Source organism: Pempheris klunzingeri, chromosome 20 (assembly GCF_042242105.1).
Source record: "Pempheris klunzingeri isolate RE-2024b chromosome 20, fPemKlu1.hap1, whole genome shotgun sequence".
Taxonomy (NCBI): Eukaryota; Metazoa; Chordata; class Actinopteri; order Acropomatiformes; family Pempheridae; genus Pempheris; species Pempheris klunzingeri.
In genome coordinates, this window is record NC_092031.1 from 8,567,169 (window position 1) to 8,595,035 (window position 27,867).

The 27,867-nt window shown below is 41.1% G+C and overlaps 3 protein-coding genes across 3 annotated transcripts; 2 read left to right on the forward strand and 1 right to left on the reverse strand.

The window, feature by feature from the left end:
* The first annotated feature begins 467 nt into the window (after nt 1-467).
* Nucleotides 468-4,689, forward strand: LOC139220413 (peptidyl-prolyl cis-trans isomerase A-like). The gene is made up of 6 exons (XM_070852512.1): nt 468-691; nt 899-929; nt 1,511-1,599; nt 1,676-1,772; nt 3,085-3,160; nt 4,195-4,689. Exons 1-6 carry the CDS (start codon nt 539-541, stop codon nt 4,328-4,330), a joined length of 582 nt encoding a protein of 193 aa, XP_070708613.1. The 5' UTR covers nt 468-538; the 3' UTR covers nt 4,331-4,689.
* Nucleotides 4,690-5,785: 1,096 nt separating this feature from the next.
* Nucleotides 5,786-17,891, reverse strand: LOC139220035 (zinc finger CCHC domain-containing protein 24-like). Its single transcript, XM_070852078.1, has 4 exons — nt 17,487-17,891; nt 15,984-16,184; nt 7,859-8,023; nt 5,786-6,828 (listed from the first exon to the last, which is right to left on the reverse strand). The coding sequence occupies exons 1-4, from the start codon at nt 17,697-17,699 to the stop codon at nt 6,715-6,717; spliced, it is 693 nt and encodes a 230-aa protein (XP_070708179.1). The 5' UTR covers nt 17,700-17,891; the 3' UTR covers nt 5,786-6,714.
* Nucleotides 17,892-19,498: 1,607 nt separating this feature from the next.
* Nucleotides 19,499-27,831, forward strand: LOC139219586 (annexin A4-like). The gene is made up of 15 exons (XM_070851503.1): nt 19,499-19,650; nt 21,345-21,705; nt 21,853-21,890; nt 22,079-22,222; nt 22,350-22,437; nt 22,543-22,637; nt 22,785-22,898; nt 23,137-23,227; nt 23,636-23,715; nt 23,843-23,899; nt 24,001-24,094; nt 24,274-24,369; nt 25,171-25,229; nt 25,332-25,454; nt 25,554-27,831. Exons 2-15 carry the CDS (start codon nt 21,354-21,356, stop codon nt 25,611-25,613), a joined length of 1,491 nt encoding a protein of 496 aa, XP_070707604.1. The 5' UTR covers nt 19,499-19,650; nt 21,345-21,353; the 3' UTR covers nt 25,614-27,831.
* The last annotated feature ends 36 nt before the right edge of the window (nt 27,832-27,867 follow it).

Consider the following 27,867-nt stretch of genomic DNA (forward strand, 5'->3'; position numbering starts at 1 on the left):
TCACTGTTAAATGGAACTGCTTACACCTAATAAACAAGTTTATCATCTTTTTATATAAAACATTTATGTGAAAAGTGATCAGCAAATAAAACCATCTAATGAATGTGGAGTGAAAAGTAAGCTACTATAGGCTGCTATGTTTCCCCCATTAAATGTAATGGGATAGAAGTATAAAGTAGCATAATTAAAGTGCTTCACAGTGGTATGTAATTTATAAAGTAGCATTTGACATTTGCACTCGAAAAAATTACTTGATTTATTTTATTGTGTTTTATTGAATGCATTCTCGTGGGTGTTTTGCTGAGTGCTTCTTTATTTGTTGATGACATTTTTAGAAAATCCAAATAAGAAACAATTATACAACTTTGCTGAACGAGACGCGTCATGGCGCGGGATCACGTCTTATCTCGCGAGATTAAAACCGGAGAGACTTTACTTCCGGGTGACAAAGAAAAACTTCCTCACCCCTCACATGTAAGCGTGACTTTTCCCGGCTGCTGACCTGAGCGGACCTGACTGAACAGTATCAGCTTCGAAAATGTTACTTTTAACGAACAGAGTAAAGTTTTGCTCTCTGGCGTTCACCGCCGCCCGCATGTACAGCAGCGGCCCCGCAGCCGCCAACAGCAGCCCCACGGTTTACTTTGACATTGCTGCAGACAACCAGCCTCTCGGCAGGGTAACCTTCGAGGTGAGAGGGAGAAACAAACACACACACACACACACACACACACACACGGCTCCTACTGTCTGTTTCTGTCTGTTTTTGAATGACTGAATGAGAAAACAGCCGTGCAGTGTCCCTGCAGTGACTTTTACTCAGTCCCAGTCAGTCCCAGTTTCCTGAAGAACAACTTGTGCACATTTGAGCTTGAGACATTTTATTTTTCTTCCGCAGCTCAACGCCGAAATTGTACCGAAAACCGCAGGTAAGCAATGATATAAATGTTGATATCAAGCACCACAAATCAGTAGCAGAACCTCACCGCGTCCTAATCTGAGATTAGGTAGGAATTTAGTGCTATTAATATCACAGGAGTTCATTAAGGATCTGTAGTTTTATTCAGTCATGCAGAAAGAGTTCATTATTAACACCAAAACTCATCTGAGATTTCTCTTCCAATACAAGACTTGTGACACTAATCACATGTTTAAAAGACTGGAGTTTGGCATGATGAGGTATTACTGCAAATAAAATGCCTGAATTTAGGTATTGATGCAACATTAGTACATTATTTTAAGAAATCTTGGCCCAAATCTCCTTTTCACAAATGACGTTGAAGCTTTCGTTTCTTACATTTGGTTTGAACACAAACGGAGCTTACAGATTTTTAATATCCTCAGATATTCAATGCCACTTTTCAGACACTATAGTCAAGTGTCTGCAGGTTTAAAGGGGCAGTTGATGTTTGATACGCTGCCCAAAAGAATCTATAAGAAATGAGTGACCCAGTCTTACATTTAAGAATTCTTTTTTTTCCCCTTCACCGTGATTCAAAATCTCTCGTAGAGAACTTCAGAGCGCTGTGCACAGGCGAACACGGCTTTGGATACAAGGGATCAACTTTCCACAGGGTGATCCCCGGGTTCATGTGCCAGGTGGGTGCTTCTCTTTTTCCCTTTGTGCCGTTGTCTTGTCCAGCGTGCTTTTACTTACACTGATGCGTCTTTTCAGGGTGGAGATTTCACCAATCACAATGGAACTGGAGGGAAGTCCATCTATGGATGGAAGTTTCCTGATGAGAACTTCAAGCTGAAGCACACTGGACCAGGTAAACCATCCCGTTCTGCTTCTACGCTGCTGCGAGTGAAAGAGAAGCCGCTGCTCTTTAAATGGTTTCCGCTGCTCGTTCACTCTGACTAATAGCAGTTTTCAGAGGTATATTTTTCTCGGCTATCGGGGAATTTTAGAAGCAGATCATGTCACAGGGAGTGCATTTTTCATTTTCTTTCAAAACCCATTTTCTCTCCTTTTGATGCAACAAGCAGGACAGAGCTGCACAGCAATAAGCAATAGGTCACTACAGAGAGGTGCAGGACAGCATTGTTGATTAGTCTGTTGATTATTTTCTCGATTAATCCCCTAGTTGTTTGTCAGAAAATGATGTGTGTTTCCCACTCAGCCCCCGCTGACGTCCTCTACTGTCTAGTTTTATCCACAACCCAAAGACATTCTGTTAACCTCCTAGAGGACCAAAGAAAGCAGAAAATACTCACATCTGAGAAGCTGAAATCTGAGAATCTGGGCATTTTTTTTCTTTAAAAACAATTACTCAAAAAATGTATCAAAACAGTTGGTGATTAATTGTTGACTAGCAATCGACGCTTCGCAGGAAAATACACATGCATTTAACACCACATGAGAGGCTGCAGTACTCGTGGCAGACTGATAAACGGTCCTCTTTACAGTAAAGTTTACTGATTGACATTTGGTCCTGAACCAAAATCAAACAAAGACCAGAAACAGATTAAATATTTTTTGGCTTAGATGTTGAGAATAGTGTAGAGGTTAGTGCTACTCTGGGTGCATAATACATGCGACTGTTAACTAACATCATTTATCTTCCTCAGTTTCACCACCAGGTGGCAGTGTTATGCAAGGAGTGTTTAAATGACCTGTTGAAAATGCTAATATTGAAGTTTAAGAAGATGTTTCCCTAAATGTGCCTTTTTCACAGCAGACATTTTGACTTGTCAGAGTAACAGAAGCACAGGTGTTACATGAACAGTAGCTTTGTGCCATTTAAGAGTCCACTGAGCCATCATGCACAAAACTAGGACTTTATGAAGCCGAAGCAGCTAAATAGAATTCAGCCATTGTTCGTTGTATTATTTCACACCAGAACTTTTCTTACTGTGACATGTCAAAACGTGTTTAAAGAGAGAGATTTGAGTTTGATCATGTATGAAGTTGATCCATGAATCATCTTGATTTGTTGTATCTTATATTTAAATGCTAAAAAGTGCACCACTAAGGTTTCTTTGTGACGGTCAGCTCTGCTTGCAAGTTTTCTTACTTTAAGCTAAATGCATGATATTTTAAAAATAACAACCTTTTTTTTTCTTTAAACTGCTCCATTGTAGGTATCCTGTCTATGGCTAATGCAGGACCCAACACAAACGGATCCCAGTTCTTCATCTGCACCAGTAAAACAGAATGGTACGTGCTGACAAACGCTGTATTATATGTGTTGATCCTACAGAGCTCTGCTGTCTAGAAAAGTAAAGACTCGATGCAATGAGCAAAGCTGAACATGACTTTTTCTGACTGGGATATGGGATAATTACACTCAGCGCCAGCTTCAGCAAAAGGGTTTTTAATGATGGACTATAAATGTGAAAGCAGCCCTAAATTTGCTTTATTTAAAGTATAGATCATGAGGAATACATGGGTTTTAGCCCTTTTTAACCTGACATTAGTTTAGAATTATGCAAATTCCAACAAACTTGAAAAACAAGAACATATTTTCCTAAATTTTGTGAGTGCTAGTTTACAGTTTGTACACTACAAACACTAAAGCTTTCAGTAAAATGTTAGTGTGAGTCCCACACAACATGAAAGAAGAGAGCAGCCTCTCTGGGACAGTTTTATATACTTTAGGTTGAGCGTTGTTGCCAATGTCTACATTCTAATCATAGTATAGGAGATGCAGCCACTTACAGCAACAGCAGGATCCAAACGGAAAAGCTGTTCTCAAATTCGCCACCAGAATCTTCAAGTTCAGGCATCAGCAGGGTAGTTGTGGTGTGTCAAAGGTTCCTCGCTCACCTCGGCTACACAAAAAGTGCCTTTCAATAAATACGCTCTTTTCAAAATAGCGATCTGTTCCAGATATATGGTAGCTTTGGTATATCATCCAACTTTGAAATTCTGCTACCTTTGGAAGGCTTTTGTTATTGTAGCTTTTTAAACATGGGTTTAGTAGTGTCCAGTTATTGTTAAAGTGCTGTTTCAGAGGTTTTTACCCACCCTGCTGGGACTCAAATTCTTGGTGGTAGCTGTAAATTCTTGTAATGTTTTGGCCTGGGAGCAAAACAAATGTGAAGATTTGAATGATGGCCTAGAATAATAGAATCTTTGCAGAAATAGTGGCATCACCCAACAAAAAGCCATGAGTCCAAACCAGCTGGGTGCATCATGGATTGTCTCACTGTTCGAGGCAGTGATAATAAACCTCCTGTTTCTTCATTTAGGCTGGATGGCAGGCATGTTGTCTTTGGCAGCGTGAAGGAGGGTATGGACGTGGTCAAGAAAGTGGAGTCTTTCGGTTCGCAGTCTGGGCGAAGCTCCAAGAAGATCACTATCACAGACTGTGGAGAGCTCAAGTAGACTCCATGTGAGCAGAGGACGTAGTCTCATCTCCTGCTGTAATTTCAATGAGAGGGTCGGAGTGAAAGAGGCTCTTTCTTCAGTCATGCAAAGAGAGTGTTGCCTCTCTTTGCTGATAGTTGATTATCGCAGGGTGGCACTTAGTTTGTCTACTGGTACTTAAAAATCAGTGCTTGTCTTTCTTCAGGTAACAACTGACGCCCCTTACTGTGTCGTACTATAAAATGTGAACTTGTTATGGAATACAAAAGCACAGGTTGTGTTTTTGAAAGAGAGCTATTAATTAATTAATATGCAATGAAACTGGTTTGGAAAAGGGACATTTATTTGCAAAAAATAAAGTCATTTTTTTCTACATATGCGAGTTTGTTCTTGCCATCTGTTTTTAAACCAACTTAGACGCCAAAGTATTACAAAAAGTGCAATAAGTGATGATGGAGTCGTGCTTCTGGCTACACAATGAATGTAGGTCCAATATCAAATCTCTTTTAGCTCTGTTTTTGGTCCCCACCAACTCCTGAGGGAAATATCTGGCTCTTGAGCTGCCAGATGCCTCACTGTGTTCACCAGCTAGTTCTTAATGTCTGTCATTTGGTGCTGAGCAGGTGGTGTATTGTAGGTTTTTGGGAAACACTGAAAACCTAGAAAAACAACTCATGAGAGCCGTGGGAGTGAACCGAAATAGCGAGGTTGTGGGCCGGAGGACGACAATGAGCCAACACTCGCTGCAGATTCAGGCTGTGATTCTCTAGAGTCAGTCACCACGTTTGACCCCTTTCACTGTCTTTGATACATTGCTGATATAAAAAATTCAATCATAGCCTCTTAAAGGAAACGTTTCACACTTAAACAACTGACTGAAATGAAGATGTTTGAGTCAAAGGCGTGTCCATTTACTGGGTGGGGGTGTGAGATCAGTGTTGTGTCAGTCTTCCCGCCTCCTGTTTTCCTCATCAGCCTCTGTTGACTAATGATCTTATTCCACTAAGTATTTATTCTGCTGAGGTCTGTCCAGGAGTATTAAGATCTATGGTATCAGCTCTAAGCGCTTCTGCACAGGGAAAAGTTTCTTTTAGGGGGGGGGGGGGTCACTTTGGATTGGCTGCATGTTGTTCTGTATCACAGTGTACTGTTGGTTCTGCCGGTGATGGTGTAGAAGAGAGTGATGAAGCCAAATCTGGTTTTGCTTAGCCTTAAGTAAATTTTACCAGATGCTCAAAAGAATATATGAAGAAACTCTGCTGTTTTTATGTTGTGGGGGGATAAAAATCTGTAACATATGGATCAGTTAATGTTGGAAGACAGAAGTTAATTTCATAAGTTGTCAGCTATACAGCCGTGTGTGGACATTCCCAGCACCATTCCACAAAAACATGAAGAAACACAATGAAAAACACGTTTCAGTACATTTTAATACAAAAAACATTTTAAGAGATCAAGGGATCAATCCCACGGGGCACGCAGACTAAGGCACATTAAATGGCATTTTCTTTAACAGTTAACAGTCGGAGTATTTCTGTTCCATATTCATTTATCATTACAATCTCATTTAAGTACAAAAAAACCTTTAAAACAACATGCACATGCAACCTTACACTTAATCCTTCATGATCTTTGGTACATTCTGATCTTCAGTCCTTTTATGCCTCATGTTACATATGAGACATTATGACCTGTGACTTTTTAGCACTGGGTGCCAAAAATATTCTGTTTTTCTGTAAATGTTTGCATTGATTTACACTTTTGTAAAACTTTCGAATGACAAACTACCTCCAAGGTGTCTTCAGATATACAGGCACTTGGCGTATAAAGAATAAATGTTAGATGGCTAATATATTCCTTCAACAAGTAATGGCTTAAAAATATATTCAAAAATTATGTACCCTCAAGTACTGATAATACAGATGCAGATACACATTAATACCGCATATCTTTCTTAGTAAAGACTTGTTGCCTATTTTATACAGAAAACATCGTTTAATTTTAAGTTATTTCTGGAATATACAAACATGTAAAAGAGAATCTTCATCTGGAAACTTCACCCATGAATTTTGAGTGACGACAGACGGAGAGCTTAAGTTTTTTTTAATTCACAGTTGGTAAGATTCTTGGTTCGTAGTTAAGACTTCAAATGTTCACATAATGATAACTGAGTAAGTTATAAGAACCCAGCAAATGCAAAGAACTGGTCTCCACTGAGAGATACTGTAGAAAAATGAGCCTCTTTTTTTTAACTGAGAGTCACAGTGTCAGAGAGAATCTGTCACGACCGTTAGATGCTTTACAGTACAATAAGGTTTATTATCATGTCTTTTCAGTAATTCAAATCTAGTTGTCCCTTTTTGGTAAAACTTTGGAGGAGTATGTAAGGTGAGTGGGGTGTGTTATTGCACGCGGCGGCAGTAGTAGCCGAGGACTTTGCATTTTTCACACAGGTGTTGCGGATGCTCCTTGCTCTGGTCCGACACATCCAAACCGTCCGGTTTCTCCAGAGGACGCTGGACAAAGAAAGAGAGTCCATTAGTCCACAGACACCGAAGTTATGTCCACAGGAGGGTTTCTGGTAATTTAGTGAGTTTACATTGTTCAGTTACACACACATTATACATGGTGTTTTATTTAAGGCTGATTTTTACTCAAAATGTGTCTATTTCATGCAAAAAAAAGTATTTTACTTTAAATTCTTTAAAAAGAAATTACAGAAATTCTAACTTAACACTTGAAAAATTCAGACAGTTTTTTTGGCTAGTCAAAAAATAATTTTTGCCGGGAACTCATGTTCTCAATATTTTTTTTAATCCTGGCTACAGCTACGCACACAGATCATTTTAATTACATTATAATTAAATTGGATAATAAGTCCATTTTGATTAGAATGGAACTTGGTATGAATGGTATTATTTAGTTAAGTCTAATCTGCATAAGGGTCCAGAGCTGTATTAACAAATATACAGTTACCTTTAGATGAAATACCGTAAAATTTAGCAGGATCACTTTAACTTTTAAAAGGATAACTTTGGTGAAGATTGGTTGAAATAATGTCAGAAGTGTTTGCCTTTACACAATTTCAGAATAAAGCTTTTAGTTGAACGTTTCAGTAAATAAATTTGATATTCGCACAACAGCTACACAAAACCGATAAAATCAAATGTTAGGACATAGTCAGATGCAGCTTCAGATATTTTTGCTGATCAAATTATTTTACCTACAACAGAATTCCTGTTCTAGAGTTACACAGGATTTGATTTCCACAGTTAAACTGGTTAGAAAGAGAAAACATAAAGCAGCTTTTGGCCTCAAGGGTCAAACTACAACTGTAACAACATGCAGTCACAAAGCGTAAAGCGGTTTACCGCCATGTTGTGAGCAGTGACGCAGTGTTTTTCCTGTGAGGATTCAGATGTATCGGTTTGCTGTAAACAGTGAACGAGGCCGATTTACAAAAAAATCATTTAAGCTGTAAGATCAAGACTTAATCTGGCTGCCATCGGTGCTTTTCTTCTGTCTGTTGTTCAGATGTACCGCTACCTGCTTATGAGGGTAAACGTTGATGTGGCACTTGATACATTCTTGTCCCATGTTGGCCCAGGAGTTCCCGCTCATCCACTTCCTCTTGCATTTCGGGCATTTGTATTCACCAAAGCACCTCTTTTTTCCCTGATAAGGGGTCAGGCCTTCACCTTTGGGTCGAGCCTGTACGGGAATACACAGCAGACAACAATTCTGACCTTACTGACCTTGTGCGCGGCCCACTCGAGGCTTACAACACAGCTTAAAAATAAGACATTTCTCAATGTGTGAACTTCGACAGCTTTGCAAACATTTTGGCTTTTGCCTCTCGCCACCTTTAACTGGAGGAGGCTGACTGACCTATTTGGTTTCTTTGGACTGCAGCCAATTCAAAGCTCCGTGTGATTAGAACAGGAAGTGATAGCAGCCCAGTTGGAGGGCAAGAAAGTGGAGTTTATGGAGTAGTTTTGTCTCAGGAACGAGATGATTATTTATGGTTTCTGTCAATGCAAGTTAGAATACTCATTTGCTTTGATGCTTGATTAATACTTACAGTCCTGGAATAGGACATTCCTGCATATCAAAGGAGCTTTTTTTTATTTTTTTATCTTATCTCATCCATGGGTGTAGAGGGACAGTGTAGACATATGGAAGACTCCTTGTATTGTAGAAAAATGGAAAAGTTTTAATGGTTTATTTCAAGACGGTTGGGGTGTATTGTAATGGCGAAGTGTAATTTATTTGTTGGACAGAAAAGAAGGAGTCTCAGCTTTCCCATTAGAAAAGAACTCCCTCCCTCCAGCTGTGCTCCCGAGGGACCATAAAGGAGGCCCCGGCCTGTGCTATAGGACAAATACCTCAGGCCCTCAGTCATCCCTCCCAGCTGGCCCCAGCCCACCAATCAGGACACAAAGATCTTAGCAGGGAGGAAATAAAACCCAGATGAACTCTGCACTTGTATAACATGACAAAATCCTAAACCCATCACAAAGAAATCATCTCGACAAGACTGGTTTAAATTAGAAGCGCCTCGGCTGAAAAGTAGGGCAAGTGAAAATTAAGAGTGAATCCACGCCACCAGAGGAGTGCACGTCGAATCTTGTTTTGATTTCGTAGCAGAAACATATGTCACGTTCACAAATTCTTACATATCATTTTATTTATTTCCAGGATGACATCTGTTTCATGAAACGTACTTCCAGCAGCCAGGTCTCTGACTGTTTCTGCCGCTGTGAAGCATTTGGAGGCCTGTGTTTGCATCATTTAGCCACCATGAGGCACTGTGGGAGGCCATTTTTGATGGCAGCCCTCTCTCTCAAGGGCCTACAGGGGGAGCATCACCTTCCTGAGGGAGGAAACAGCTTTCACTCTGCTGAACAAGCAAAACTAACTCTACCTAAAGTCTGGAGCCCACAGGGCAGCAAAGGGCATGGCACACTCCCGAGTTTCCACCGGTCCCGTCAAAGATGTGACTCTGACGGCCGGCGGACGGAGATCACTCTCCTGACCCGACAGTGAGCGGGCAGTTCATGGAGAGCAGGAAAGTTTGAGTGAATGCAGAAAAATGCACAAATCCATCATCAAGCTTTCTGCTTGCATGACACACAACCTGTTTATTTAACACATCTAAGACACAGAGCTCACAACACCCACAAAATTTGGGTGCACCACAAAAAAACTCCCATACAATAATGTAGGGATGGGTCATATGGCCCAGATTAATATCTCAATACTTTTACAGATATCTGTATCACTGTATCGTTGAGGCATGCAAGGTGATCAAATGTGTTAATTGTTGCCTAAATGCAGTTCGAATTGCAAATGCAAGTTTAAAGCCAGTCTGTCTAATATTTGTAAAGACGTTTGACTCATAACCACAAATGTGGATCTCCTGGTACCGCCACCATATGGAGGAAAGTTCACTAGGCTTCATCCTCTGGGGACCATGAGCGTTTGTTCCACATTTCATGCCAATCTGTCCCACGGTTGTTGAGATATCTCAATCAGGACAGACTGACCACCATTCTAGTCCCTGATACCTGTTTTTTTTTGAGTAAAACAGCACAAAAATTCATATTGGCACAAACAGCACATTTTCACCCAAAATAGATTCTTAATATTTAATCTTCACAGTCTGAAACTGTGTGTGAGAAAGTTCTGTTTTAAGATAAATACATATTAAATTCAGTAATTATGTGCATTACAATCCATCCCATTCACAAACCATAGCTTCAGTTGTGTAACTTAAATCAGGCCCAGAGTGCTCAGAGTGATGTAAAGCCAGATTTGAAGGCTGCAGCAGATAAGCTTGGCCCAGATCCTCGTAGCCTGGTGAGAGAGAGAGGCCCAGGAGGCTGGCTGCCTCCCTCTGCCATCATCTGGAAACCATCAGGATAAACAATGGACTACTCCAAATCCTCACCCCCCCCCCCTCCCTTCCCTCCTCCCTCTTCTTTCTCTCTCCCTCATTCACTCTCTCCCCCACTCCCATACCCCCATGAGACATTCATCCTGGAGAACACAGCAACACCAGGCCTATTGGATACCATGCGGTCAATTACTCCACACTAACAAACCCGCAGTGCTCTCTCTCTCCCTCACTGGGTTTAATTTGTATCAGACCCCCACGGCATCAGGGGAGAAGCCCAGCTGTTACCAAAGCAAAACACCACATTAATGCCAGGACTGAAATCCACAGCCAAAGATCTCCTGTGTTTTAAACACTCCTGTGTCGACCGACTTTTCATTATCTCGTGAAATCAGGATCATTTCTCCAGGAGGGTTTAAAGCAACAAACTGATGACTTTTCATTTTCCTTAAAGAGACAGTATTAGAACGGCTAGATTTTCTTTAAGAAAGACAGTTATTACCGCCTCAAAAGAGAGGTGAAAAAACAGTGTTGAGTAATTGGGAAGAATAATCAATTAATTTATGTATTCATCAAGCATAGATGGCAAACATTCTTTGTATGAATTGAATTGTATGGTATTCTATGGCATGGCACTACTTTTCTATAGTAATCTATGGACTTCTATGGCATGGTACTGGTATCTCTGGAAATCTGTGGTATGTATTGTAATCTATGATATTCTGTGTCTAATCTAATGGTATGGTACCTTATCCTATGGTAATCTTTGGTATTTACAGTGTTCTATGGTGGTATTCATGGTATTCCACGTTATTGGTATGGTATTCTACAGTAATCTATGGTATTCAGTGATGTGATGCTCATACATATAAATCATTCCTTTCTTTAACTATTTGAATTTTTCATTTTGTGTAACTTTATCTGTGTTCCTTTGACACCATGTATACATTATTAAGACAGTTAAGGCGCAGTGACTGTATATGAAACTGTAATCCTTCAGCACAGCCTTTCTGCACATCTCACACATCTCAAATACAGAATGGATTAACCATCCCTCTCTCCAAAACAAATGGGATTAGATCGATTTTCTGTTTTCTCTGCAGGTTCTCAATCTTCCATCAGTCCCATTGTTCAGAGCATGCAGAGCCTTTAAACTAGCAGAATGATTTCTTCACACACAAACATTCACAGACATGATACTTCTCAGCATCTATTTCAGTCCTCTCTGCTCCGTCCACAGTCTGACTGAGCTCCAGTCCTGGCTGTGGTCGAGTTGACGACATATACAGCTGTAAACTGGCGTTCTGTTTCACAAAGGGTGAATGACAGGGGCAGGTGGGCTGGCAGACAAACAAGAAATGCAAAAGCAAAATATTCCCAGCTTCAGTTCAAAACACAGCTGAGTGAGATTCAAGAAGGCAAAATCTTATGACTGCTGTGTGGGTAGTAAACTTTGGGGGGGCGGGCTGCTCTGTCAAAGTGATTCTCAGGTTCCCAGAAGGCCGTAAAGATGCCAACAGTGAGTTTGATTTCATTGTCATGTTCAGTACTTGATGCAGTTATAGTCAGTGCTGCACTACTGTCAATGGGGAAAATAGCAGATCAGGCAATTCTGCAGGCACATTTTGAAAGGCCAGTCAAACTCTCTGATTGATGAACAGTAGGCCTGAGAGAATTTCACAGCATTTGCTCATGAGTAAACGGCCATCTTCCTTCATGCACTTCATAGCAAAGCTTACTCAACCAAACATAGACCTCTTATTAGCAGAAAGTGTGAAAAATAATTAATTAAGGATCTAAATCCATTGGAACACTTTCTGTCATTAATCCTCCCTCACAATACTTCAGTAACTTAAACAGCAGGGCTGATCCAAATCTTTTTCAGGCCATAAGCAGGATTTAATAAAAACTCAAATCCACAAATTTGGTACAATGCCCCCAAATCCCTGAATACTGAATGAACCACTTAAACTGATTATAACATTTACTTTTCATGATCACAAAATTTGGTATAGTACTCTGCTGTAAATTTTTTACAGCACTCACAAACGTCCAAATTTGGTACAACTCCCCTAAATTCATTTCATTCCCCTTCCTTTGCCTCACATCATTGAAACTGGAGCAACTGTTATCTCCAATGACCAAATCCTTCAGGATAACAAAAGTGATTTTATCTTGACAACACACTAAAACTGAGCTCTACTGCATTTTTTCGCTGTATATTCATTAGCTTTGAGCAGATGACAGCCACTGTTTATCAGAGGGAGTCTATCGACCCCACATTCCTCGGTTTCCTCTATCTTGCTCATCCTCCTCAGCAGATGATGCGGCCAAAAGCAACAGGCCGAGGGCAGATAAGACATTTATCAGCAGTGATAACAAAAGGACCAAAGCAGCAGTAATCAGACAGTGTTGCTTGAGATTCACCAGTTACGTGTTTGTCTATGTACTGTACTGTATCGCTCCACCTGAGGTTCAGCGTCCACTCCAAAAACAACCCTGATATCATTATCCAGTATTTGAACTATGATGTCAGCAGAATAATGTTCTGAACTGGGAGATCAAACATCAGTAAAAACACTGATCCAATGTCATCTCCAGAGAACATAATTCTAAAGCCTTGATCCAAAAGAGGACACACACATAAGTAATACTTATTCGCTTTCTTGCCTAAAGTAAGAAGGTTGATAACACTCTCATGTCTGTACGCTAAACACGAAGCCACTGCCAGCAGCCAGTTAGCTTAGCTTAGCACAATGCCTGGAAACAGGGGGAAACAGTTAGCCTGACCCCGCCCATAATAACACACTGAATAACACGCTGAATCACGTCTGTTTAATCTGCACAAAAAAGAAGTCTAAAAACAACAAACCACCATTGGTGAAATGTAGAACTTTTCCATTGAGGATATGCAGCAAAACAGAACTAAGGATGGCAAATCATGGGATAAAATACTAATTAGAAAGTAAACACACTGGCACATAGGCAGCTAACCATGAAAAGCTCCTTTGTCTGAAGTAATTATCAAAGCAGACTTTTCCCCTCCATTCAAACATGATTAAACTGTGACTGTAAGGACATACACCCTCTTCCTGTGCTACCCACTATTTCCAAAAGCACGGTTTGGATGCGGACATCTCTGGGCAGCTGCTCGCTGGCCCTTTAAATGAGCGTCGGACAGCCGCTCCTCTGCATAGACAGAGACGGAGATGACTGCAGCCAAGCAGAACTGAGTGAACAATACAGCCTGACTTCCTGACCTTTGGTTCCACAGCTTCTCTGCAGAAACAATGCCCTCCTTATTTAGCCCCAGCTCTTCCCACCATACACCAAGTTACTGTCAGCACACTGTCACTTGTGTGTTCTCTTTACAGTAACGGTGTTCGGCTACTTAATTGGCAAGGGGTCATTAAAATGGTGTGACCCTGGGTGAGGGGGTGAAAGGTGGTAAACTTGCAACACATTTGGTCATTTGGGTGAAAACTGAAACAGTTTTGCAATCAAAGCAGTAAAGAGGACGAATAATTTTCCGCTGAAGACTCAAGTTGGAATTTAAATCACTTTTCTGCAAACTACCGTGCAGTAAGACATGAAAGTGCACCGACAGTATGTATTTCGGTTGTCTAGAGCTAAAAATGCTTCAGATTCCAACCATCAAGAACAAAAAGCAGTTTGTTCATTAGTTACAGCTTCAGAAGAATGTTCAGCTCAGCTTCAACTGAAGAGGCCTTTTGTCGTGACAATGGCTCCGTAATCGTTGCTTTGGGTCTGAAATATTAGCAACACATGATAAAATCTGACATCATCTTTCTAAAGCAGAAAGAGAGAGCTGCAGAGAGCCAGGCAACAGAAATGGTTTCCAGATTTTGCACATTTTGAGGGGCGTGGCTGCAAGGAAGAGTCGTAAATATCTCTGAGTAATCCTTTGACGTTTTAACCCTCCAGAGAAGCGAGTAACCCAACTCTCCGCTATGCTGTCAACAGGATGTTTACCACTATCTATTACCTTTTAGTATGGCTGGAACCCAAATGCATGGGCTTCACCTTAGCTGGCACTTTTTCCATCACTTTTCATCACCTGAGGCTTTCACTGAGGAACCATGTGTTTCTTTATCAAAGAGGCAGATTTTTAGAGTTGACAAGGGCCCCATTGGACCCTGAGAGAGGCTGTTAAGGGCCCCGCACACCCACTTCCTGTGTGCTTCTTCTCTCATCTTACTGAGCCATGACGTTCTTCAATTCCTGTCCACTGCGGCTCACCAGTGGAAAACAGTCAGCTGTGGAAGGCTGCGCACTGAAAGACTGATAGATACTGAAAAATAAGTCAGTGTGGTTGGTTTCACAATTTGAAAGTGGTTGAGAGCGTCTTTCCAGCGTTCAGAGATGGGGGTATGTTTCGGAAACTGGCGGATAGGGAGTCACACCCACTGTCTGTCCAGGTGTTCACAGATGTGAAAATGTTAACAGCTATAAGCTCACTGCGAATGATTTTCTCCACATTCCTTGCATTCCTCCACTGTCTGCGTTCACCGCTGAACTGCACCAATCTCATCTGCGTTGGCAGTGATGGAGGCGACAAGCACTCAGAGACAAGACTTGAGAAGAGAGCGATTGAAATGTGGATCAGGGGGATGGATGTGAGCGGGCCCCACAGCTGATCTTCCAACATTTCTGCTCCTTGTTGCCTAGTTAAAGGAATGTTCCGGGCTTATTCGCTTGTTTGCAGGGAGTTACATGAGAAGACTGGGACGTAAGAGTGGAATCAATCTTCTCATTTAGCCCCCGGCAAGAAAGCAAATAAGTGTATTTCCTAAAATGTCCAACCATGGTTTTAAGCTCACACACCGGAATTCAACGCAGCACAAACTGGCTATCTATGTCGAAAATGGAACATTTAAAATGTTGTAGCAAATCAATTGTTCCTCTGCACCAACAACTACTTATGTTTTAGACATTACTCCCCTATTATAGGGTCTGATGCTCTAAGAAACTATCTACAACCGGGCTTCTCTGACATATTCATTGGGCCATTATATCTTAAGACCTCTGAAACTTTCAGAAATTGCTAAAATCACTCAGTGTAATATGTGATATTATCGGAGAATCTTGTAAAGCCTTCACACCTTACTGATCATTGACCAATAAAGACTGTGACGGCTCCTCCTTAATCTGTTTGTGTGTAGCAGCTATTTGAATTTCTGCTTTTTTCCGCCTTGCTTCTTAGACACATCCTGTCCATCAGTCATTTGATTATTTCCATTATAGCTAACAAATGTCAGGCATTTCCCACTGAACATGATCAATGGGAAACCACAGCTGCACATTAAGCAGTGGTGATATTTCTTTCGTGTTTGGAGTAGAGGTCGTGCCTAGTTCCACAGAGGAACCTATCATCTTTCATTAAGGCCGCCTCTGAGATCCAATCTGGCATCTGCTGCTCATTACCAACCTGCGGTGGTACATCTAACTCAAATATGTGCTGAGGAATCTGATTCACACTGAAAAAAGACATAAAAAAACATAATATTCTCACTTGGAGTTTATACTTTTAATACCACTGAATTAAAAAAGCATGTGGATTTGAACTGAGAATTAGAGTCGTATTGACTTAATGATTTTGTCCTTATCAGACACAACTTCATGTGTTCTTCGAAACACGTTGACGCCTTTGACTGACAGCTCAAATAGCCCACATGCTGCACAGCTGCTTCAGGTTAGGCTGCTGCCTGTGTGGGTCTGCACCTGAAGGATGTACAGCGTCACTGACTGGCTCACCTGAGGGCAGTCTTTGATGTAGTGTCCTTTGTTGAAGCAAAGGTGGCACAGGTAGTTGGGCGGCGGCCTTTTGCTGGGTTTGCGTGTCTCGGGGGACAGGGAGAGGTCTGAGAAATGGTCCGCCAGAGAGCTCAGGCCGTCCACGATATTGTTGAGGGACCCATAGGGCGAGGAGCTCTTGTAGAAATTGTTGTTCAAGGCCTGTAGGAGCAAAAAGAAGGCGGAGAGGATAAATCACCGGCAACTGAACCATGAAATATACACCAAAATGGGGCAACAGCTAACAGTTACTTCATTGGGCTGCTGATTAATCTGTTCCAGATTCAAATTTTTCTATTTACAAAGATACAAAGCAGAGAAAAAACACATATTCTCACATGGAAGTAGCAAATATTTGGGTTTGTTTTACTGATTAATGAATTAAACCATTAATGGATTGTTTTTGACTCATGTTTTGTTAACTAATCAATTAATGAATGTGTCATTTCGGCTCCACAGAGAAATATCTCTCATTTAACAAACAAAAACAGAGCAGATTATTGTCATTCACTCTGCAGTGAAAGAGCATTTCAGTCCATCACCCTGATGATTCTCCTGTTGTCTGTCTGACAGTAGCAGACATTATTTCACTCCTGCAGATGTGCTGCCTTTACTGCATTTACACTGTGGGCCAATAGTGTCCATTTCCTCGTCAGGACAAAATGCCTTTGTCATGCATTCTTCTGACTTGTTCTATCAGTTCGGCACAATCGGTGTCATTGTGCCTCCGGAGGAGACGGGTGCTATGGCACCGCGGGGCAAACATGAAGAACAGCCTGCAGACACTGGCTGTTTACTCCGAAGGCATCACAGAAAGAGAATTGTGATGAGATGCACATGTAACGCTCTGCATGAGACATCAAGCCACTGCATGTGTGCAGCTGCACTAAGTCATTTGAGCAGATTAATATTTGAAGTTCAACAGTGATTTTAACAGTCAAAGTGCAGCTTTTTATGCCAAATGTTTGACAAAAACTCACTTTTTAATAATTTATATCCATTTTCCCTACTTTTCCTGAATGGGTTAGTATTAAATTAAGCAGCACCAAGCCCCACTGAGTGAACACTGCGTACTCCTCTGACCAAGTAGAGGCCAGCCAGGGTGAACTCTAGCATTTTTAAAATCTTGTGAGAGGTCTTTCTCAACCTGCCATTCCTCCTCCAGCTGCACACAGACACCAGAACAGTCTGAACACACTCAGGCACTATACCAGGGTACAAAACACATATTCATATACTACCCACTCACCACACTGCGACCCAATGAAGGCATGCAGGTGAGGTTTACTGTATGGGCAACAAAAATAACCTGGAGTGAAATATATCAGTAAAATATTCATGGACACCTCAGGAGAGACATGTTTGACATGCAGGAAATAAGATAAATTAGTGGATGGAAGTCTGAAAGTTGTAAACTGCCATGCAAAGTGTTAATCATCACTATGAGCTACGATGTTATTCTACCTCACTCCTCAGATGGAAGAAGTTGTTGAGATAGTTGGAGCTCAGATCAGCTGCGCTGCGCTTGGAGATGTTCATGTCCTGAGGAGAAGAGTCCGACTCGGTTTTGAACGCATCAAAAGCGCCGCTCTGGGTGTCTTGCAAAGACATATAGACCCAGTTGAGCAGCTGTGCAGGTTGGTACACTGGGGCACCAGTCTCTATAGCAGACATCATATTGTTTTTGGAGGAAACTGCGCCTCTTGGAACAGCGCCGTCAGAACTGCTGGACTATTTGGACCACGCTGCTTCTTTCAGTCATCCCCCTGCTCCGGCTGGATGGGTGTGATCCTCGTGTTCACCTGGGGAGCCCTGGAGGACCCCAGGACCCGGGCAGCAGTCGCGGAGGAGCGCGCAGTGGATGAAGCATGAGGCGCAGGAGCCTGAATGGCAGCGGGAGAGCGTGAAGCAGCGCTCAGGACTGAGGGCTGCGTCACAGCGGATAGGAGGTCCAACATGACATTCATCTGACTGCTCACTCTCTCTTTACACTTTTAACTCCAGTAGCTTGTACATCTAAGAGGGACCCCCACTGTACAGTCAGATCAGCTAAAACAAGAAGTTGTAATGGAGGGGAGCAAAGTGAAAATGAAATATAGACCAGTGTTAATGTTAGACACGTATGATTTATTTTTTTGTGAGTTATTTAATTTTGATAAACTGAATTATATTGAATATATTCCAAAATGAAATGCAAATATGTAGGAGTTTTTTTGTTTTTGTTTATTTTGTTGATTGCAATAACAGGGGAATAATTCTCACACAGAAAAAAACACACAGAAAAGAGTAACTCAACTGAGATAAACTTATTTGAATACAAGGCAACAGACTGTAGTCTGCCATGCACGTCCTCACCACAATAACACTGCTGCCATCTAGTGTTTAGTGATGATACTGGAACATGTCAGGAACAACTGTAGATTGGCACATTATGAAACACCACATTGTGGCTTGGAGGTTATTGTAAACACTCTGAGCTCAGCTGTGGGTTTAAGTATGTGACACTGCAGCTTATCTCCATGCCCCAGTGTGCACTACGCCTGATCAGACTACTTTGTTTATCAGCATGGGTGAGCCCACTTTGCTGCTCCGTGGCTTCCATTATTAAATAGTTAAAGATTAACAAATGTCAAAAATGGCTCCGTGTCAATAGAAAAAGTCACATTTTAAAAACAAAATCTCAATTCAGATGTTTTTGACCTACTTAAGAATCCTTTCAATGAATTGCTGAACATAAAGCATATTTAGTGTCATTAAATAGAGTTTGAGGTCATATGATCCTAATTATACAACCCACTGTTTGTCATGTGCTTCGCTTTGAATACACGATAACAAACTGTACCAAAATATTATTTTTGTTGACAATATTTTTCTTGTTATATCTGTTCTCTCTAGTTAGTCATCTGCCTTCACAAACAGTTGTGTTTGTATTGTGATGCCAATTCTGAACTTCCTAGATAAAGGTATTCCTTTATTAGTTCCACAGTGGGGGAAATTTACAAATCTGCCCCTGACAAATACCCCCCATTTTATGATAAAAACAAAAAGTTGATACTGAAACTAATAAAAAAAAAAACTAATTTAAAACTGAAACTAAACTGAATTGGAGACAAATTAAATGAAGAAATGAATAAAACTAAAGAAAAATACAAAACTTGAATAACTTGTCTTTAAAGCAAACTTTAAAGATCATGTGCTTTAAATGTGAGGAAGTGATGGGATTCATTATAAACAAAAAAGTAAAAGCAATGCACATTAAATAAATATTTGGCTTTTTTCATTTTGCACATGTGAAACTGAGAGTTAGTCCCTAACACGAAGCAGCAGGCCTGTAAAGTGATGCAAAACATTTTTGCTCAACAAACTTGTGCTCTGGATTACCCACAATGCTGTGCCTGTCACATCACTGTGGAAACAAACCCAATCAGTTGTAGACAAACGTCCCCTGTGGTGCAAATGACACATCGCCTGAGTCAACATCAGCTCCAGTCGGAGGACTGCGGATGATAAAAGAGCAAAGGTCGTTACAGCAGGACGGAAACAATACCGAGGACCCACCCACCTCCGCTGCACTCTCCCTGCTGCTCTCAGCGCGTCTCTTCCTGGACACCGAGCCCGTATCTGACAAGTAAGTAACCCCCAATGTTTTGGGTTGCACTGTAAATGCAAGCGGAATATTACTCATACACCTCGTTACAGGCGACGACAAAGTTCACCGAAGTGTTTTGATAAGTTTAGCAGCGTCTGCTAGCTTGTCTCTCCGCCCGAGGAATGTCGGGAATTAGCCTCGCCCAATTTAACAGGCGCAGGCAGTGCTGAGCTAACGGTGACAAACGTATAACTTTAGACATTTTATAAGCCTTAAACTGGCTTATTTATACTTTAAACCGTATGTATTAAACGTCTTGATAGTTCTTCTTAGTGTGTGCACAGACTGGATGCTAGCTGCTGGACAACAACTTCCTATTCTGACAGTATTATGTAACGTTAAGGGACTTCACGGTCGGTACAAGCGTGAAGTGAACGGGCTTTAGCCTGGTTAGCTAGCACATAGGCTGTCTACTACAATTACAGCTTATTGTTGTGTACAGATATAAAAGCACTGTTAAATCATTGCATTATAGCTAGCCAGCGGGTTGAGAAACGCAGGCCTGTGATGCTCGGTCAGATGGGGCTGTTTGCTGCTTTCAGGAGCTGTGACTTGAGTCGTTTTTTTGTGAAAGAAATTCAAATGCAACGAGCAAAATACTGTAAGATTTCATCTGCTAGACTGATTCATATGTCAGGTATATACGAGTCTGTTTTTCCTGACTCATACTTCCAGCCCTCCTTGGACTGTGTGGTGGAAATGCTGATATTTACATTAAAAAAAGCCTCATCAGTGCTTCCAAGGGTCCAAAGGAGAGAGCTGGAAACTAACAGGGGAGTGTCAGCAATCAGACGCCCTTCATGAGGTCACCCCTAACACAGAGTCTGTCAGTAGGACCCAGTGCTGCATCCTTGGATTCAGAATAGTTCAATCTGAACTGAATCTCAACTAAAATTAAATTTAAACTTAAAGTTATGGATAAATAAAAATGTTTACAGCTGAATTGGAGGAAATTTTGCACCTGTAGGTCTCACTATGCTGTCAAAATAGTGGCTGGTTTCTTGTGTGCATGTAAACAAAGCAAATTTGCTGCCACTCATTACAGCTGACAAACCTGCAGCTGTAATTGGTATTTTTGCCAAGTAAAGGGATGCTGCGAAGGCACCGTAACAGTTGTGCAACTCCGACAACAACAACTCTCCAAATGGATGGGAATCCCTCCAAAAAGATCTTGTCAAACAGGGATCCATAATGTGTAACTGAGAAGATTAGGGGACCGTTGCTAGTTTGCGTTATACAGTGTTTGCTGTGGTTGTTGAAAGGGATTGAAAAGTTTGTTGAAAAGTGGTTGAGAAAGGGGAAGCAAAACTTAACCTCTGTTAAAACCAATCATCATCATATGTTCCAGATCGAGGCAGATGGAAGTGGTAAGCTGCTGTCGTCATAATGGAGATGTGGTTTAACAGGCAATAATAAATAAAGTGTAATATATCAAAGTGAGGTGTCTGTCTAACAATACAGCTCATTTATTAACATACCGAAGTTATAGGCAGAGGGTAGAGCATTTTATTTGGGTGACACTGAAGGGGTGCAGGGTGTGGGGTGCAAGGTGAGTGGTTTCTGTTATTTTTAGAGCACTGGTTGTGACCTGCAACAGGTCCCATTGTCAAAAAGAGCCACATGATGGCCCTCATACATCACAGTAACAAGCCACAACTTAATGTCACTTCCAGATTCTTAAGATGAGTTACCCAGGATATCCTCCCCAATCCGGTGGATACCCACCACAGGCAGGGGGCTACCCACCTCAACAAGGGGCATATCCACCCCAAGCGGGTGGCTACCCTCCAGCAGCAGGCGGCTACCCCCCACAGGCTGGTGGCTACCCCCCACAGGCTGGTGGTTACCCCCCTGCAGCGGGCGGTTACCCCCCTGCAGCGGGCGGTTACCCACCAGCAGCAGGCGGTTACCCACCAGCAGCAGGGGGCTACCCTCCCCAAGCCGGTGGCTACCCTGGTGGAGGCTTCCCTCCTCAGGCAGGAGGATACCCATCACAGTCTGGAGCAGGGGGCTATCCCTCCATGCCTCCAGCAGGTGAGGCTCCAAGATGTTTTTGAGTATTAACATGCAGCAATATTTATAAACACAACCAAAAAATATTTATACTTTATATATGTATATATAATATCAGATGTGTTCTTTGAGTGAATTGTTCAGTGTTATGTTAATATTTTCTTGCAGGTGGAGGCTGGGGTGCAGCACCAAGCGGCTACGGAGCGGTACATACATTCTTAGCTCTCTCCCCACTTCTGCAGTGCTACGTCACTAATAACATATGGACAGACTTAAGCTAAAGCTCTTGTTTGCTTAAATCACCTTATTTTTACCACTCCTACTTGAATCTTATTTGCTCTATATGAAGTTTGTCACTATGTACTTAGCACTTACAGCTGTCCTCTGTTTGCAGCCAGGAGGGGCTCAGCAGGGATACCCAGGGGGTCCCGCTCCAGGCCAGCCTATGCCAAATTACCCCGGAGCCCCTGCGACGAACCCCTCAGTGCCTGTATATGGAAGTGGAGGTCCGTCCAATCCTCAGGCACCTGCCGTCCCTGTAAGATGCATTTGTCTTCATCCTAGGAATTTGACACTATGCTCTAGTGTACATACAGTTAAAAAATACCTTTGTAGCTGTGTGGCATTGTGTTGTTTAACGTTTTTATTTCTGTTTTTCTATATAGAAAGGGTACAGGGGTTCTATTAAAGACTTTCCAGGGGCTGATCCACTGAGGGACGTTGAAGTTCTTCGAAAAGCTATGAAGGGTTTTGGTCAGTAAAGCAAAAAGATTGTCACACAGCATTGATGAGTGTTTTGTATGTCTTTGTTCCTTTTTTAAACAAATCGTGAATTGATTCAAAATATACACTTTGAAGGCACTGATGAAAATGCCATTCTTGAACTTCTGGGAAGTCGTACCAACAAGCAGAGGGTTCCAATGGTTGCAGCCTATAAAACAACTTATGGGAAGGTACATTTTCTAATATTTGGTTAGAGTTTTTGTTTTTTGCAGTTAAAAGTCATTATGTAACCCGTTGCTTCTCATTGACCCCATATGGAAACCCTATCTAGGCTGATCCTGTGCTCATGTTTTTTTGTTTTATGTTTTTCCCCTTAGGATTTAGTCCATGATCTGAAGTCTGAGCTCACTGGAAACTTTGAGAAACTGGTTCTTGCTATGATGATGAGCCCTTCACACTTTGACGCAGCTCAACTCAGAGAGGCTATAAAGGTTGGAAGCTGGAGTTGTCGTCTCAGCAGATGCTTCAGTTTTTGGATTTGTAGTCCAAACCGCATTGTGTGACTCATCATGTAATAGGAAAATAAAATAAGTCCACTAAGTGCAAGTGAAGGCCAGACAAGTTGAGACTTGAGGCATGGCTAACGACAACTGAATGCTCACTATTTTTATACTGTGAATCGGATGTGTGCTTGAACGTCTTACTAAGGCTTTTCTGTTTCTTTTTCAGGGCGCAGGAACTGATGAAGCTTGTCTGATTGAGATTCTGTCATCTCGCTCCAATGCAGAGATTTGTGAAATCAGCAGAATCTACAAAGCTGGTGAGTTCTGATCCTGTCATTTTATATTTTTGATGCACATTTTTGTAAGAAATATCCTGTAGTTCTGTAACTCCACCATTTAAATCATTTAAATTAAATATTTTTCAATAACGTTGTCTTATATTCATAAAAAATGCTTTGTAATTCCACAAAAAACTGTGAAATTGATTGATAACTTTTGTATCAATCAAGCATTTAACATCTAGGTGTAGTGTTAAATGTTAGTATAAAAGAACTTGCAGAGTAAAAGTTATAGTTTAAAATTGTGTGTTTGATTTTTAGGTTGCACAACTACCCTTTTATTTGTTCTCAAACAATACATTTTGAAGAAATGGTGTCTAAACAAGATGCAAATGTTACGCAAACAAATATTTTGTATGTAAGTAAAAAGCCGCGCCCTCTTTCCAGAGTATGGGAAGAGCCTGGAGGACGCCATCAGCAGCGACACCTCCGGTCACTTCCGCAGACTCCTGATTTCTCTCTCTCAGGTAGCTGCTGCACGTATTTCACCTGATTCATGAGGTCTCTCAAAACAGATTTCAGCTCACCTGAACTTAAAAGTGTTGGCCTACATGATATGGTTTTAATGAGCACAACATGTCTCACTCTGTCTAGGGAAATCGCGACGAAAGGGAGACCGTTGACATCTCTCTGGCTAAACAGGATGCTCAGGTACTGTTTTTAACTTTGTTAGCTGTTGGAACAGTCTTGGAAAGTAATTAGCAAGCCTGATCAAACCTTTTTTGACTTTTATATGTCTGCGTGGGCAACAGAAACTGTATGCTGCCGGGGAAAATAAAGTGGGAACCGATGAGTCTCAGTTTAATGCCATCCTGTGTGCTCGCAGCAAGCCACACCTTCGGGCAGGTGTGTAATTTCAACATTGTTGTACTTCCACAAGTTTATTTTTCTTCCTCAATTTCGTGTAGTTCACCAGTGAAGTTCTGCTTTTCAAGTTTCATGTGTTGACTTTTTAGTACACAGTACATGTTCCTTTCAAATATTATGACTGTAACTCTCTCTCCTGTGGTTCTTGTCTGTATTAGTCTTCCAAGAGTACCAGCAGATGTGTGGGAGAGACATTGAGAAGAGTATCTGCAGGGAAATGTCTGGCAATGTGGAGTCTGGCATGGTGGCTGTGGGTACGCTGCTTGGGTCTCTTTTTCCAAACCTCAATCAAACTGTTTTTTCCAAAAACATGTTTAAGCTTTAATTATATGTTGAAGTCAAGATGATTGTTTCTAAAGGCTTTCCTGGACGGGCTAAAAATATCCTTCAGATGCAAACAGGCCCCTGTTCGACCTGAATACTTTTTACTACTCAATGATTGATCAAAAGAAAAGGATGGATTAAAAGACTAAAGGCTGCACAACTCTCTAAATGTGTTATTTTAAACATAGAAAATGTCCAGAAGTCTACAACTGTGTCAAAATACACTCATTGATCTGATCTGAGTCAGACTGAAAACTGCATTTCCAGCCATTTTAGTTTATCGTGTGTCTGTACCGCCATTGAATTTTGTGCTATTGTGCTAATGTTATTTCAAATAGGCTACACCTACAGTATGGAATACCTTCAAATTAAGTTCATCCAAATTGTTATGTCTTAAAAGCAGTGAAGATTGGATGAAAAGGTATAGTTGGAGTGGAACAAATTGCTGAAGTAATTTGCAACCCAAAAAATAGGGCTGAGACCATAACCCTCTGGCTGGGGCAATAACTTTAAATTATTGAATTACAATACAGCCACCTCTTTTATTCAATTTGTATGTGTACAATATGTACATTAGTGTCAAATGCTGGCAGCCTCAGGCAGTCAGCTTTTGACTTTGTCTTGACTCTTCATTTACCTCTGTATCTTGTTCCTGTCGTAAAACCAAATCAGAACATTGTCTGGTTTCATACAAGGCTCATCTATTTATCTTCTTTTATCTTTCATCCCAGTGAAATGCATCAAGAACACCCCAGTCTACTTTGCAGAAAGGCTCCATAAGGCCATGGAGGTACACCTGTTGTTTATCAACACATTTTATACTAATTATCACACCCAACTTGTTGTCGCCATTGTAGCTGGGGAGGGATGTCATATTGTAATGTGTTGACAGGGAGCGGGGACCAAGGACACAACGCTCATCCGTGTCATGGTGTCGCGCTCTGAGGTGGATATGCTGGACATCAGACAGGAATATCTGAAGGCTTACGGAAAATCACTGTACACTCACATCTCAGTAAGCCCCACTAACCACGTTATTATGGCAGTCTGCAGTTTTTGTTTATGTGATATGTTTGTCATTTGAAATTCATATTGATTTTGCTTTGTTTTTCAGGGTGATACCTCTGGGGATTACAAGAAGCTGCTGCTGAAGCTGTGTGGAGGTAGTGACTAAAAGGAGAGGAACACATCACTTTATTAGGACAAAGTATATGTCCACACTGAAACAATGCTATACGACCTTATATCACATCTGATGCATGTAGTTAAAGTTGTTTTTCCCACAACAACGCTCAATCATTATTACTTTTGTATTCTCTTCAGTGACGCGATTTTATCTTTTTTTGCTACTGTGTTGTATTAGATCACTGCCACATAGTGAATATATACTAATATGTATATTTTTTAACAATGCATATAGCTTTGTCATTACTGGGTAAAATTTATTATTTGGGTGCCTGAAAATTTCATACAGATTTCAATTATACTATGTAACTACACCAACTATGCCATGAAATATAATTTAAATGTCAACAAACTGCTTTAGTTTAATTCTTCTGTTTGCAATTATTGTTAAAGGAAACCGTATTTGTTGTAACAGAGTTTATTGAAGTAAGAACAACTGAATGGGGCATTTATCCAAATGTATAAAGTACACATACAAGGAAAACATTTAGCACATTACTTTATGTATGTATTATTTCTGTGTTTACTGGGGTTATGTTGACCCCATTGCCAACCATTTCAACTGTATACAAGTTAATATGTACAACATTGTCTGAGTATTATGCAAGTTTTAAGAAATTAAGTGTAACTCAGTGTCACGCAGAATAGATCTGATCATTTAATGTGGTCACAATTCAATGCAGGTAATTTTTGAATGTATGAAATGAAGATCTGCAAAAGGCATCTCCTTTGTCTTTAAAGCATCCATGTTAACTAACCAAGCTTTTACTGCTTTACTATGCAAATTAGCCTTTCACTTACAATCCTTTTTATATATATAATCCTTTACAAAACTTCTGTTTTGCAACATTTAGACAATGCTGCCTTTTTCCTGAATGCCCAAAAACCAAACCCTTAAGACAAATCATGTTGTGCCTTTTTTTTTTTTTAAGCCAATCAATGAGGAATGCGAACTATTCAAAGCTAGTTGATGTTTCACTGTGGTTTTTCTTGCAATATTAATACTTGTATGGCTGCAGAAACATTTTTTTTTACATAATGTGCTTCACTGGTTGGTATGTTTTACTGCCAGTAGAGGGCTCTTGGTTCACACTGCTGACTTAGAGTTTGGCTTTGAACTGAATATCTATTGCATTAACTCTCCTTTGCAATCACCCTTGTAACATGAGGATAGTTGAAATTCAATGGATGCCTTTTTAGTTTTCTAACATTTGCCATTTCATAGTCTCAGTCTCCAGAGACTTACAAAACAGCCACTTCTCATTTCAATAAAAAAAAAAAAAAAACATTTTGGCATATGTGAATTGTCTTTGTGAAATGGGATCATGTGTTTTGCATGAAACATTGACTGTGGATTTTCTGCTCTGAGCCGGCACACAATGAGCAATTTGCATTTCAAAGCCAGTCTCATTTTCACCACCTTGGTCTGTATTACGGAGAGGGAGTCAATCCTCCCCCTTCCACCCCCCCACCCCCCATCCTCTGAGCATCATGAGCTGCACGTTTGGTTAAAAGGTGCGAGTAATGTGGCTTACATAAGTGATTTCTGTGCGTGTGCTTTGCTGTATAATCTGAGAGGGGGAAAAATGTCCAGGTTTGCTTTTGCAGCTTCAGTGATACGGCACAGAGAGCTTTCTCAAGGCTATAAATAGTGTCCATATTGGAGACACACGGATGTCCTGAAGTCTGCTCTGTGTTGCAGCCCAAAGTGCAGCCTCAGAGGGGCTGTGATGGGGAGACAAATGACTCCACTGAGCCTCACTTCTCGTATACCTTTCTCACTTCACTTCTTCTCATAGACACTTAAAATGAAAAGCTCCCACCAGCCGGAGGACAAAAAAGGATGAATATTTGATGCTGGTATTTGTGTATTTTCTCCCTAGCCGAGACTGCTGCGATACCTCCCGAAATATATAGGTCAAAAGGAAATCCAGGGGGGCGGGGGCCCATTTGGCTTTTACTTTGAGAGAGAAAACCGAACACTTCCCTCATTCTGAACCTGATTTCTAGAAAAAGATGTTTAAATTATTAACGTGGACGTGATCGCAGGATGCTGCACCCTTCCTGGGACTCTTAGATACACATTCAGACATGCACTGTCTTATTGGAGATGTCAGACACAAGTGTGTACGGGAGTCGCGTCAATCAATAGTATCCATCTGCATTATCAGTTCTAGTAGACGATGTGAAGGTCAGCCTTTGATAAACACTTAGCCCTTACACTGCCCACTGGAGCTTTGGCT